General features: G+C 39.8%; 1 protein-coding gene across 3 annotated transcripts in view; it reads right to left on the minus strand.

Annotated features, from left to right (window-relative positions):
* The window catches only part of robo3 (roundabout, axon guidance receptor, homolog 3 (Drosophila)), a 129972-nt gene that overhangs the window by 40346 nt on the left and 73815 nt on the right, over positions 1-15811 (minus strand). For all 3 annotated transcript variants that reach the window (XM_077505822.1, XM_077505821.1, XM_077505820.1), the window contains exons 7-9: positions 13084-13208; positions 9194-9365; positions 1668-1873 (exon numbers count right to left, since the gene is read on the minus strand). In XM_077505822.1, the coding sequence (XP_077361948.1) occupies positions 1668-1873; positions 9194-9365; positions 13084-13208 (503 nt within the window). The remainder of the gene's footprint in view (positions 1-1667; positions 1874-9193; positions 9366-13083; positions 13209-15811) is intronic.

Raw genomic sequence — 15811 nt, forward strand, 5'->3', positions numbered from 1 at the left:
TATTTTGCTATATAAACAACATGGGTACCACATGAAAGATCGCATTCCATTCTTTCATTAGAAAAAAAGTATGTTTCTACCTTATTCTGTTCTTTAGTAATCACCTTTTCAAAATAGGTAATTTGAGTGACATTGTGCGAAAATTGAAAAGAAAAGCTACATTTTCTCCACAACATACATACAACATATTGGTACTAATATTTTTTGTTTTGTGACGCTGCATCAAATTACGTTTAATGTTACAAAGGCCTTGATCATTCACGTCAGCCTTGAAAACGTTCTATTTCATCAGATTGCGTCATGTTTCATTGTAATTCTCAGCTCTAGCGCTGCCATCTGCTGGCCATAGTTAGTGGGTGTTTTTGATTTCACAACTCATTGACCCGCTGCACTTGGATGTTGCACTGACCACTGATATATTAAAAAAAAAAAAAAAGAAAGTAGTTGACATCACTTAACGTTTATGGCGGTCAAAGAATTAATGTGATTAATGTGCTTTATCTCTTGATTTAAGCCTTAAGTTAGGACATGTTAAGTTAAAGTGAAATTTAGCGATTTGTCTTTTTAGCATTTGATTCATGATTTGAGTCATTAGTGTCACATCTGATAAATCTGATACTCTTAAATTCTTGAACCAGAAACTCTTACATTATACATAAAATCATTGAATCTAGGCAGACAAGCTAAACAATTTTCAATTCACAACAATATCCCATCTGAATTTCCCCCCTAACTCATGACGAAATAGAAAACAAAATTTACCCTGCTAGACTGGACTGATTACACTGGTGACGCTTTAGGAAAGGTCACTGCTTTATGAGAAACAGTACACAGTTTATTTAGTGTACTAGATGCTCCATCAACGGGAATTAATATTGTTTGCTGAAGCACAATTGCATACTGAAGATATTTCCTTATTTCATCAGTCTACTTCGTCGCACATCATTGAATACATGGAATGAGTAAGTCATTTATTGATTTCATGGCTCATATTTGTTACTGTAAATATGTTAAAATATTAGCTGTGCAGCTAACAATGGTTATATGATGGCAAATTGGCAATCTTAAAATAAAACTATTATTCATAGTATTATTAAACGCTGGGAAATAAATCAGTGTCCGTCCACTGCAAACTGTAACATACTATTGATAGATATATATGAGTTATTCTACATCTCCAACCAAATCTTTTGTTCAGGTCTTAAATGTTCTAATTTACTGAGAATTTAATTACACGTTTCAAAGATCGTTAGGGATTTAAAAAAAAACAAAAAAAAAACACAATCAATCAATGTGTGAATCGCCTCAAGTCGCTTCAATGCTATGGTGACCTCCTGTGATACACCCAAGAGGGACTTCTGTGCCAAATGGATTTCATTAGCATGGAGTACAAAAGTACAAGTGATTGCTAATGGCCTTGCATAATCATTATCATGGTGATCATGAATCACGGTTGTGATTTTGAGAATATATTTCAGAGCTCTTGCCCTTTTCACTGACTTACTAAATTATGATTTGTCCTTTATGATGAATAGATCATTTTATAGAGAGGTGCAAATGCATTTAAAATGTAGAAAAAAAGTAGTTTAAATCTAGGAAAGGCAATGACGTTATCCTGCATTTGGGAGGAGATGTCAATGTAAAAACAACATCCATCTTCTACAGACCTGAAGATTGGTGATTTGGAAGGTGCCATTTTCCATCAGGCTGATTCGACCGTCATTCACCAGAATCCTCTGGCCGTCTTTCTCCCACTGTATACTGGGAATAGGGTTTCCCATGATGTGGCAGTGCAACTGTGCGGTTGAACCTGGTGCATATGTATGATTTGCTGGTCCTTGCCGGATGATGGGAGGAACACGATCTGAAGGCGCTGTGGGGATTTAAAAGTTGAATGAACAAGTTATTCAATAGTTACAGGCCTCTAATACAAAAATCATTCAATGACAGAGAGTTAGAAAGCCATCTGTCTCGATAATATGACATACTTTCATAAACCTCCTGTTCACATGACTTGATAGGCTGTTGCACTGAAACTATGTTGATAGCCACATCAAATTCCAGCCTCACAATCCATGAAATAATCTGACATTTTGCCAGATACAGTTTAATTCCTTTGCTACATGAGAAAATTAATGCCAACCATTCTGGTACAACGAATATGAGTAATAATCTGCTTGGGAGGTTGCAGAATATCCGCACATTAAATTCCCTGATCATATGTAGCCTAACTAATAAATAAATATTCAAAACTCATTTGAATTAAATATGCTGTACAGTGTACTGTACATTTTATCACAGCAAGTTTTTTTCTATCTTCCAGGAATAAAAGCTAGCCAACTGGTTACTGTAGCTTTAATACTGGTATTCATATGTATTTTTTGAGTCATAATCATCACAACAACAACAACAAAAACAATATCAATATTAACTAGGGTTGTTAAATAGTACCCATTTTTCTTTTCAGACCGATGCCAGTATGAGTCCTCACCTCCTGAGCAATCACCAATACAAAGTACTGATACCATTAGTACTTTTGATACATACAATTTCCCCCCAAAATGACAATGACAGATAATTTAAGTTGTCATGTTAATGATTACATGGCCTCCAACAATCCAATTTGAACTTTTTCAGTCGGGATTCAGGACCGATCACTCTACTGTGATGGCCCATGCTGACATGACTAACCATCTTCTCCTAGCAATGGACTTGAATTATTATTACTTGATCTTAGCGCTGCCTTCGATACCATTGATCATTACATACTCAGGGAACGCCTCAAAACCTGTATTGTTATTTCAGGCTAAGCACTCGGGTGGTTTTGTTCTCAACTCTCAGAGAGAACGCACTGTGTAATCCATGGCAATGCGACCTCTGACCTATATGACGTTAAGTGTGGTGTCCTGCAGGTGTCGGTACTTGGCCCTCTCTTGTTTAGCATCTATATGCTTCCGCTCGGTAATATTATACCTAAAGTGTAACCTTTAGATACTCAATTATATCTGCCTTTTGAAATAACAAACATGCATATCTGCTGTAATCTGGGCGCGTGCCTCGTTGATATTAAACAATGGATGTCGGTTAATTTTCTTTTCCTTAACCCAAATAAAACCGAGATGTTGATTGTTGGTCTTGTTCGTCATCAGCACCTGTTTATGAACACCACTCTTAACCTCGACAGCTGCACTATCAATAAAAAATGTTTATATTTGACTCAACTCTCTCTTTTCCAATGCATATTAAAAATATTACTAGAACTGATCCTTCGCAATATTGCTAAAATTTGTACTATTTTATCTGCGAGTGACGCATAGACAATAATTCCTGCATTTGTTACATCTCGCCTCGACTACTGTAATGTATTGCGCTCTGGGCTCCTATGCTTAGTTTTCAAAGTCTGTAAGTAATACAAAGTAAGTAGTACAAAGTTCGATCATATTACACCAGTAATCGCGAACTTGCACTAGCTTCTGGTCCACTTTAGATGTGATTTCAAGGTTTTGTTATTTATATATAAAATATTAGATGGTGCGGCACGGTAGCCGAGTGGTTAGCACGTCCGCTTCCCAGTTCTGAGGTCTCCGGTTCGAGTCCAGGCTCCGGCCTTCCTGGGTGGAGTTTGCATGTTCTCCCCGTGCCCGCGTGGGTTTTCTCCGGGTACTCCGGTCTCCTCCCACATTCCAAAGACATGCATAGCAGGTGAATTGGGTGCTCCGAATTGTCCCTAGGTGTGCGTGTGTGTGTGGATGGTTGTTCGTCTCTGTGTGCCCTGCGATTGGTTGGCAACCAGTCCAGGGTGTCCCCCGCCTACTGCCCAGAGCCAGCTGAGATAGGCGCCAGCGACCCTTGTGAGGAATAAGCGGTCAAGAAAATGGATGGCTGGATGGATATTAGATGGCTGAGCACTTTCCTATCTCGACAAATTAATAGTACCGTACGTTCCGACCCGAAACCTGTGCTGGCAACACACTGGTCTTTTGGTGGTCCCAAATGGCAAAAAGAAGTCCATGGGTTCAAAAGCGTTTTCAATTCATGCTCCTGTACTCTGGAATGCATTAACTACCCTCAAAGGTCAGAGCCACTACCTCTGCAGAAACATTTAAATCTCACCGTAAGACTCATTTTTACACTCTTGCATTTGGCTGAATTATGTTGGCCTGTTGACTGCCGCTGCTCTGTTTTTACTTCCTTCTCCACGGCTTGGAGAGGGCGTTAGACCAAATTGGACGCTGCTATGGATTCTGCACTAATTGACCGGGATGAGATCTGAGGCAGCCCACCATCTTGAAGTTGTTACCATGGAGATTTCTGCACCGAACAACTGGGCCTGGTTTGGATGAGGACCCACTCCCCTGACAGCCTCTTCCTGCAGTGCTTCACTTTATTAAATGAACTATTCTATCTAACATTGTTTAGCACCACATACTGTGTAAATTGTTGCCAATTTGGCATCCATTGCAGGAAATCCTGAAAGAGGGATTTCCACATTTGCGGTCCCTTCTCAAGGCTTCTTATTTTGGCCCTGATGTGGATTTTTGAGTTTTTTCATGCCCTCTTGTGGTTAGATCAGGGGATGTTGTTAATGTTAGTCAACTGTGGGCGTGTGAAGCCCTTTGAGACTCTTTTGTGATGAAGGGCTATATAAATAAACTTGACTTCAGCATTTTTCCTCAAAATTGCATGCAATTAATGGGAATTTTCTGTTCTTTAATTTTAAATTCCTAGTTCTTGATCGTAAAATGACCACGAAAAGGCGATTTCACGACTACAATACCTTGATATAAGGCAGGGTATCGGCTTGATACAGATACTAGGTACCATACTCGCCCATCCTTAATATTAAAAATAATAGCCAATATGGTGGTTGAGGGGCGGCACGGTAGTCGAGTGGTTAGCACGTCCGCTTCCCAGTTCTGAGGTCTCCGGTTCGAGTCCAGGCTCGGACCTTCCTGGGTGGAGTTTGCATGTTCTCCCCGTGCCCGCGTGGGTCTTCTCCGGGTACTCCGGTCTCCTCCCACATTCCAAAGACATGCATGGCAGGTTAATTGGGCGCTCCGAATTGTCCCTAGGTGTGCGTGTGAGTGTGGATGGTTGTTCGTCTCTGTGTGCCCTGGATTGGCTGGCAACCAGTCCAGGGTGTCCCCCGCCTACTGCCCAGAGCCAGCTGAGATAGGCGCCAGCAGCCCCCGCGACCCTTGTGAGGAATAAGCGGTCAAGAAAATGGATGGATGGTGGTTGAGTGGTTAGCATGTCTGCCTCACAGTTTTCATGTTCAGGGTTCAAACATCCAAAAACACGTATGCAAGCGGTTCATTAAAGGCTTTAAAGTGTCTCAAGGCATGAATTTAAGTGTGAATGTTTTTGTTGTTGTTGTTTTTTGTCTATTTGACTCCTGTGATGGACTGGTGACCAATTCTGTATTATTCTGGAACCAACTCAAAATGCGGAAAGCCTATCAAGAATTGGTGCCGGACTAAAACTCGATTTTGAAGGAAGCATATGTTGCATTTGGGTTATTTGCATAGTGCATTCAACCCTTGTCTGCTTTGATTACATCAGATAAGACCCCCTGCTGCCTGATCATTTGGGGGAGGGGTATTTAATTTGAGACAGATTTGAGGGATGTTTGACTTTACATCAGCGCACATTGAAAGGAGATTAAGCATTGTGCCTCCAACTCAGTGGGAGATGTTTATAGTGCAAGATCCAAAATTGTAATCTAAAAACCAGCAGGGAAAAAAAAATCAAATGTATTAAGGGAGTAATTTGTTGTATCTTAATGGAGAAAGAACTTAATTATTGAAATTATGAAATTTATCTGTAAGGCTTGAAAGTAAAAGTAAAATGTGTTTTCTCCGCTTTCAATCCTCAAAATAAAACAATGGAAACAATCAACTACCGGTAATGCTTTGCAAGTATTGCTCTTTATGCTCTAATCAGAGGTGTGGGACTAAAACTTCAAACTCACTTTGACATGAAATAAATCCATAATAAGTCCATTCACCCAAGTCTTACAGGTTTCTATTAATATATGGCGTCTTTTTTGTTGTTTTTGTTTGTTTGTTTTTTAAGAAAAGGGTTTTTTTGTGCCATGTGTGCCACAAACCTGGCAGCCCAAACCACCAGGATGCCATGAAAGTGAGTGCTGAGGCCACCTCATTGAGCAAGTATCAAGGAAGAAGACTATGGGTGCGTTTGGAAATTCACTCTGTTGCTCTAACAGGACACACGAGAGCACACGACAACACGAGAACACGAGAGTGTTCACAGAGGCAGAGCGCACTTCCCCTCACATTAATTTCTGAAACCACCCTATTAGCTCATGTTTTAACTGTCTCCTTTTGTACTGTCTGTAACTCTGGGCACCCTGTCCCCAGTTGGAGCACCGAAAGCACACTCTGGCCTTCCTTTTTTGGGGCGCTCTCAAAAACTGAACGGCAAATTTGAACAACGCTCTGAGGGGCATATTCACTAAGAATGCGCTGCGTCCGGTTATTGCGCGAAATATTGCACCACAACTGCACCCGCAGTCTGTGCCCAGTTACCCACCTATTCACTAAGGATATTGCTCTAATCATATACCGGTGAAAACACGCCCACAAAACTGACAGCTTGGAGCAAATTTGCACCTGATTTACCACACATGGCAACGGATTTGCGCCAAGAACATGGTTGTTATAGTAACAGTTGCGAGAAAGATGACATTATCAGAAAGCGAGATTGGACCGAGAGTAAGCGTTTAGAGCGCCATTAAGCTGTACAGAGCAGAGAGGACGACAATGGCGTCATTCATTCATAAAGTACAAATTATTGGTGCGATCGTTTAAAAAAAAAAATATTTTCAGAGGTTGGCGTATGCATCTGGCACGTAAGAATGATCGTAAAATGCCTCCCCGCCATTGCCGATCAGCCCGGGTTACGTTATGTGTCCTAAACTAACACGGAAATATTTCCCCCTCGCTCTCTCTTTCTCTCCTCTCTACGTGATCAGCCGCGCATTTTGTGCAGGAAATGGCATGCACTGCCGGAGATCGAGGTGCGTCAGGTTAATACATGCTTTCCAAAAACGTTATTTGCGTCACGCAAACGCGGTGGCTATTTGTGCTGGCGTTAGCAGCATATCAATGAGTCTCATTTGCATTGGGGTGGGCATATTTTGCGTCAGATGTATGCAAATTACCTAATTTACATACGCGCAAATAACACTGGCGCACCGTGACGCAATCTGTCCGGCAGAGCACTTAGTGACAGATTTCCGCATCTGCGCGTCTTTAGTGAATTAGGCGCTCTCTAATTGCTCCATTTTTGCCGGTTAGAGCGGTGCAAAGGCGACGCAAACCTTTAGTGAATAGGCCCCTGAGTTTCTGACCGGTCAAAGAGGATCATGTTTGAAATCTGGAATAAAAAAAAGGCAACATGTAAAGTTTATCATTCACAGAAGACACATCTCTGACATCCAATTTCATTTGTCGCTCTGGATTCCATAGACAGAGATAGCTAGGCTAGGTTCACAGTTGAGCTTACTGATAGCTGATCAGACATAAACTAAACTTCATGTCAGTTATACATTTATTTGAGAAAGATAAAGAGAATAACGAGAAATGATACGGCACAAAAAACAAAACAAACTGTAACTGTGAACACAATGAACATGTCATTATACAGTAGTCATGCTCCACCTTGAGTGGCTGGACTTGTTCCCTATTTGATGTGACAGATCTGCTCGTAAACTAATTGAACTTGAACTTTCAAAGCAACGATGAACAAAGTTAATCACGCTCATTCCACCGCACCCGCACCACACCCACATGCAGATGCTCACTATATATATTTGGAAAATAATTGGGCACCAAAACCAAAGTATGTATTTTTTACATTGACGATTACATGTGTTGACTGTCATACATAGTATTTTTCAAGATTTATTATCAGAGTAAAAACGGCACATACATTGATAGAAGTCAACACGCATGCAAATGCGAAAAACACTATATATCAAATGATCATATTGGCAGGCGGTGGCTTTCAGACCTAAGTAATGACTTGGCTCGCTTGATTTTTTATTTATTTTTTTACCCTCACAGTAACTTGAGGTTTGCACAAAACTTGAAGGTTAAAAATTAAAATTTGCTTGTGACTTGCACATAAGTGATTTATTCCCACCTTTGGCCTGCAGTGATTTGCATGAACACAAACAGAATTAATTTTTCTGACACTTTCTGACATTTTAATCAAAATTTGGATAGAAGTAATACGCAGGTCAAAGATCCATTGATCTGTTTCTAGAAAATGTAAATGTTTGTTGAGTGTTATGTTTGGTCAAACTTCTAATCGCTGAATTTGTATTTCAGGTCAGCAACTCTGTCATTCTTGAGGACGTCTTGCAGTGTGAGGACCAAAAATCATGTCCCCATTAGGGAAACCATTTTAGATGAATAAAGGCTTCCTCAATCCTGGTCCTCAGGTTTCAGATGTTTACGAACACCAACTCACCTGATCCCTATAATCAGTAGGAAGGGCAATATCGTGATATTGTGATATTAAAACTGCCACAATATCGTCGTCGTCATGTTCACAATATTTAAAAGGAACACCTCTGTTAAAAAAAGTCGGGTTGATTTCCATTTGTGCAGTTCTAGCACCCCCTAGTGGCTAGTTTATTAGTGCAATTTAATTTTCATTAGGGATGTTTTGGCCTTCTATGTTTAAAATATATGCTAATTGTCAGATGAAGGGGAATCTAATTTGCTTATGAACCGATAAATGTTTGCTTGCATTAGCAAATAAGTGCCTCAATATTGTTATTAGAGATTGTACGTGGTTTATATGCATCGCTGTTATGTTTTTTTAGTATGAGCTCTTTTTTTTTTTTTTTTTTTTTTTAAACAATATTGTGATATTTTTTTAAATATCACCAACCCTCCCACAATATCGTGATAATTATCGTATTGTGACCTTCATATCGTGATAATATCGTATCGTGATGTTTGGATATCGTTACATCCCTAATGAACAGCTCATCAGCAAGCTCTGCAAAAGCCTGATAACGATGTAGAGCTTTAGAGGACAGAAACATCTAAAACCTGCAGGACTTTGGCCCTCGAGGACCAGAATTGGGGAAGCCTGCATTAATCTATCAACTCGCATAAAATCTCGTGTATGTGCGCGTGTACATGTGTGTGCAACTCACCACTTTCCACCTCTAACAGGGCTTTTGTAAGTATGCTGCCCGCCACACTGATAGCCTGGCAAATGTAGTAGCCGGAGTCCTCAACACGGACATCAACGATGGTTAGCTCACCGCTTAGCGACACAGAAAAACGGCCTTGTTGTGACTGCTCCTGAATAGGGAACAGCAAAATCTGAGGAAGAAGAAGAAACAGCAACATGCAAATGAACTTCAGACTCATATTCAGCATCCGTTGCTTCTAGGCTTGGCTGAATGATAGTTTTGGATGTGTCTCTGTTTGTTCACGTTGTTGACGTTTTTGTTGTCGCTGTTCACCAGCTATTTTGGATTAAATTTTAATATGGTTATTGGCTGCCACTTTGGTTTTGTTGCGTAGTTATAGTTCTTCTAGTACTGGTGCTACTACTCTTTTTTTTTTTTTTTTTTGTTGCCAGCACCCTTAAGAGACTACTCTGCCCAATATTTAGACTGAAGGGTTAGCGCTGCGCTGTCTCTGCTGGTTCTCTGGACTCTCCGGTCAATCGAGACAGATCTGGACTGGCTATACACATGCTCACTGCCAAAAGCGTTTGTAGCCCATATTTAAATGTCATCACTCGGAAAATTTGACAGATTATTATTTTTCCCCCCTGTATTGTTTTTTTTTTCATTATTATTAACTTCGAAAACAGTATAACCAGACATTACTTTGTGAAAATGTAAAGTTTTAATAACCAAAATGGTTTGTTCCGCCAAGTGCCTCCCACCTCTACCCGACTGGGCTCTGAGCAAACTATCTGCATAGAGCAATATCTTGCCTTCCAGTGATATACAGTTGTGGTGGATGTACCCGGCTTCAATCAGCATATGTGGAACATTTCACTACGTACTACCAAGCAATACCAACACTTTTTTCTGCATTTAATCATAGTTACCGTAATTTCCGGACTATAAGTTGCTCCGGAGTATAAGTCGCACTAGGCCAAAAATGCCTAATTTGGTCGGGGAAATAAAACATACTTAAGTTGCACTGGAGTATAAGTTGCATTAAGTAACGTATTTTCATGGCCATAAGAAAATAATCGATGGCGCGCCTAATAATGAGGTGCGCCTTTAGTGTGCACCAAGTTTCAAAATCTGTAAATGTAGTTGTGCGACTTTGGTCTGGTTGAGGACTGACAGGAATGATGAGAATCCGAAAGAGTCAAATGAATGATGACGATTTGGTGCTTTCGCTTTAAGAAACTGACACCTAATGGAGCTCAGACTTGGAGGCAGCGCCGAGCGAGTTACCGCACAATTTGTCAATGGATTGGAAAAAAAAAAAAATGTCACTGCACTTTACGTGTCTGCTTGCACTAATGTCTGAGCTTCCGTAAAAGCCGGCATGATTTCTGAGGAGCCGCGCAGTAACGAGACTGACTGACAATGACGAGAGGGAACCTGCCGTGTTTGATGGAGGACTTGCCCGGCTGTTCATTTCGGATACAGAAGATGAAGACTTTGAGGGATTTGTGGATGAGGATGGATCAAAAGTAACATCAGTACATTGTTAAATATTTCAAGTACAACCAAACTCACTGCTTATTCAGGATGTCACGATAAGGGCAATATTGTGATATCGTGATATTAAAACTGCCACAATATCGTCGTTGTCATGTTCACAATATTTAAAAGGAATACATATGTTAAAAAAAGTCAGGTTGATTTCCATTTGTGCAGTTCTAGCACCCTCTAGTCTAGTGGCTAGTTTATTAGTGCAATTTAATTTTTATTAGGGATGTTTTGGCCTTCTATGTTTAAAATCTATGCTAATTGTCAGATGAAGGGGAATCTAATTTGCTTGTGAAGCGATCAATATGTGCTTGCATTACCAAGTAAGTGCCTCAATAATGTTATTAGAGATTGTAGGTCGTTTGTATGCTGTTATGTACAAAAGCACAATATTGTGTTTTGTTTTGTTTATTTTTAGTATGAGCTCTCTTTTTTACAATATTGTGATCTTTTTTAAATATCGCCAACATCCCCCACAATATCGTAAGAATTATCGTATCGTGACCTTCATATTGTTATAATATTGTATCGTGATGTTTGGATATCGTTACATCTTTACTGCTTATATTATTAAATACTTCAATAAAGTACAACCAAACTTAGTTTTGCTCCCGGTGCATTTTTACAAACATATGCTAGCATGCTTGCTAGCATGTGCATGCTTGCCTACATTTTAGTGAAAGCATGCTACCGTATGTTTTAAGATAGTATATATTTCACCGTGCCTGCGCCCAATAACATATGTGTGTTAAATACAGAAATCCATCCATCCATTTACTTGACCACTTATTCCTCACAAGGGTCGCGGGGGGTGCTGGAGCCTATCTCAGATGGCCTTTGGGCAGTAGGCGGAGTACATCCTGGACTGGTTGCCAGCCAATCGCAGGGCACACAGAGAAGAACACACATCCACACTCACAAGCACACCTAGGGACAATTCAGAGCTCCCAATTAACCTGCCATGCATGTCTTTGGAATGTGGGAGGAGACTGGAGTACCCGGAGAAGACCCACGCAGGCACGGGAAGAAGATGCAAACACCACCCAGGAAGGCCGGAGCCTGGACTCGAAAAGGAGTCCTCAGAACTGGGAGGCAGACGTGCTAACCAGTCAGTCACCCTGCCGCTAAATACAGAAATACAAACCATAACTGAAACTGCGTCTTTTAATACTCTTGTATTTTTTTCATGTATAAGTCGCTCCGGAGTATAAGTCGCAGAAACAGCCAACCTATGAAAAGTATTTGTGACTTATAGTCCGGAAAATATGGTAAATGTTTATATTGTTAGGTAGGAGTTGGCTGACAGCTAGGAAAAGTTTCAGGTGGTCAGCGACAGCACCACTGTCCCCTGAATTAGAACGAGAGAAGCAATTGGTTGTGTTATGTGTATGTGTTAATATTAATGACTTTAAAAACTCATCCACTCCTGATGAGCTGCTCTCACGCTACAACAATGGGCTTCATGACGTCCTTTAGTACCCTGGCTCCCCGAAAAACTCAAACTGTCTTCTTCAATCACAATAGTTAAAACAGTTAATGAAAACAATTAGCTGAAATAAAAAAAATGTAAATTAAATAAAAGCATGAGTGTTACAGAATTGAAATTACAGTTCACATTTACAAAATTAACTAAAAACTATGATTGTATCAAAAACGTCTTTCATACAAGAGCTTTCAAGCTTGATTTAAATGCATTTATTTTTAATTATCACCATGGTTCCCCCCAGAATTCCAGCCTTCACCTTCTGCCATGATTTTTCATCACCTCCTCTTGTGCTCTCTCTCCTACATAATTTCTCATCCGATCACAATCTTCCCACGCTGACATAGAACAGTAAACCTCGCCACAGCACCCACACACTCATCAGGTCTTTCAGTGCGTTCCAACATGCTGGAAAGCTGATCACACACTTGTGCAAACCCACACACGCACACATTTGTAGATGTGCAACTGCAAGCCTATGCAGACTCACACTCTGATGCTGAATAAAAGTCAGAGTTGAGAAAATGATTGGAAGGTGCGTGGGTGAGAGTCATGCTGGTGCAACAGCACACAAAGCACACAGACACAGCAAAGTGATGGGTCAAGAAAAGGGCTATCAAGTTCTTCATGCAACAAATTGGTTAACCTGAAGCATATCCAATATACGGCGTATGTTTTGAATGGCAAATATGTATTCAACATTTTAAACTGCACCAACATGAAAAATACAGATGATTTTCAGTTCAATGTTTTAAATTTGGGTGCCACAAAACTATTAGGACAAAACATCCATTAGGGAAAAAAGAAAAGCAATAACTTGTTTTTACGACATACAATTGATTTTAAAAAACTTCTTTTTTTTTTTTTTTTTTACCTGGCTTCCTTCTTTTTGCCAAAAGACAGCCGGTGGAGGGTTTCCTTTAGTGCCACAGAGAAAGGTTACAGTGCGACCTGGTGCTGTAATCTGGTCCCGTGGCCGCACAAGAATCTGTGGGGGCACTGAAGAACAGAGTTACCATAAAAATGACATTCAGATAACTTCAGAAAGTGAAACATTTAAAGGCTGCTGTACATGTATGTTGCAGACTGTGAACAGCCACACATAATAGCTGGGCAAGTGCAAAATTATCATTTCAGGTGTTCTATCTCTTTATCATCACAAAAACATGTGACACAATCATTCAAAAACATCATACAACATATGTATAAGCCAGAATTGATTCACCCAAGCTATTTCTTCTTTGGCCTATACTTCTATAATTTAAAAGTAATTTGACAAATAATGAAGTGGGGACTACAAATAGAGACTTGTTCTCTTCTCTTACAGCCACTCAGTGTGCGTGCTTGGAACATATGCATCTTGATTTCTATTGATTCAGTAGCAAGTGTCAGGCTTCCATTCTCACAGGGGGTTTGAATGCACAATGATTCCTTCACCAGTCCTAAATTATTTCTCTTATTCCCACCTGATCTCCTGCCTGTCTTCCAGTTGCCCGTTATTGAATAAATGTACAAGCACGGATAAGTGAATCGATTGGGATATAACAGCACCTTCTACACGAAAGAAAAAATATTTAGATTTTCAGAAAAAAAACAACAAGATGAACAGCAGCTCTACAGTCAGTAAATGTAATTTATGTTTTAAAAAAAAAGCATAACTGCTTGTTACATCCTGCCTTATAAATGATCCTGAATTTAACTATCATACACACCCTGCCCACTATAATTAGAAGGAGAGGACCCAGTTCACAAAGCACGTATTACATCTCATTACAACGCCTGCCCTAAGCTAGGGATGTCCCAGGATCAGTGTAGGCACCACACTAAACCTATAGGTCAGAGTGGGGCATGCAGTTGGAATAGCTGATTTTAACGCTGAAGTAAAATAAACTACAATACTTGACAGCCATGGTACCCCAAGGATAGAATTTCTGTGCAGGCTGATGCAAGATCTGAAATATTTCAGAAAAGCAACGTAATACTTAGTGCCTATGTAATGCAACCCGTGTGATATTCAAAAGCAATAAACACGCAGGGGTGGCTCGGATGATAGGAGTTCTCTCTTAACCCGTGGTTTGTGGATTTGTTTCCCAGGAGAACTCCAATTTCCTCATGGTACGTGCATACATTAGTGTGTTACTTTCCAATGGCAATACATCCCATTAATTCATTCACTCCCAGTGATTTTCACTGAAGCAACCCCCTTCGCTACCAGCTGTTTTACTGGATTTTGACTGATTTTGCGAGGTCCGCAGAATATTCTGTTCTATTGCTAAAACATGGAACCTACTAAAAGAAAAAATAGAGTCTCTTCTTTCATCGGGAAAAAAAAGTATATTTGTATCCGTTCCTGTTTTCCAGCAATTAGCATTAGAATATAGCTAGGTTTAATTGATATTCACATTCCTGGTGAAAACATTGGCAAAAAGAGCTTGTTGCAACATGGCCTTGGCTGATTTCTTGTACTCTGCTGCCACCTGCTGGACGTTTTTTGTAATAACTACCATTTCTTTAAGCCACCTCTTCATTTCAAAAGCTGTATCAAAGCCTTCTGTTTTCTCTATAATAAATAGACATATAAAAATGTTTTCGGGAGTGCAGGACAAAGTATTAAAAAGCATTTATATTTGGGTTTGAATGAGTTAATGAGTGTGTGACTGAGTTAATGAAGGGACAATATAAAATAACTTAACAGAGAGTTTATTTTCATGTTATCAGCATTTGTTGTCCGGCATATTCCAAAGCAAAAGATAAATGCTTGGAAAATGAAAGACTAGTAGTTTAAGTAGTATTAGTTTTTTCTATATAACCCTAATCAGTTAATATCAGCCATGTTAAAAGCCGTCATAAACAACTACGATTCCTATACAAATCCTATACATACATCTCTCATCGCCAAACCTGTGTGTGAAGACAAGTAGGAATAAAACAGAGACTGCTTCACTTAATGAACTGGAATAGTTGACAGCTTGGTTTGACTTCATCTAGCATGAGCCTTAAGACTAGAAAGTAGGGTTGGAATGGTTCACAAAATCCACAGTTCACTTTGTATCTTGGTTTTGTGCTCTCAGTTTTCTATTTGGTTCAGAATGTGTTGACTGTTAGAAAAATCTAATATGTCTTGTATTAGGTAAAAGTGAAATTATTTTGTTCACATTAATTATTATTTTTAATTACTATTACAGTTACTGGATTATTATTCTTTAAATAATCATTTTGTTTTTCTATCTGTGCCAGCGGCATATAGTGGCAGACATACCAAATAAAAGCTCTTACAACAAACCTGTGTATCCACCTGTTGCCATTCATACAACAACATAAGTAATGGCTCCCTGCAAATATGGCTTCCGGTTTGTATAAACATCCACGAGATAAAGGCCAAATTAGCAGATGCTTTAGGTCAGGCTGACTTTAATTTCAGTCAACCTCAAGTCTCTGCCTGGACCTCTCGATTGGCATCAATTTGGGCCGAATTTGTGGTTATTTGTAGTCAGCTCATGCATAAAGCACCTTCTTCAGCTCTTCCTTCATGGGACATGAGCAAACACCGTTCTCATCTTTTTGACTCTAAACACCATCACGTATTCAAAATGAAATTAACA

Source organism: Festucalex cinctus, chromosome 18 (assembly GCF_051991245.1).
Source record: "Festucalex cinctus isolate MCC-2025b chromosome 18, RoL_Fcin_1.0, whole genome shotgun sequence".
NCBI lineage: Eukaryota > Metazoa > Chordata > Actinopteri > Syngnathiformes > Syngnathidae > Festucalex > Festucalex cinctus.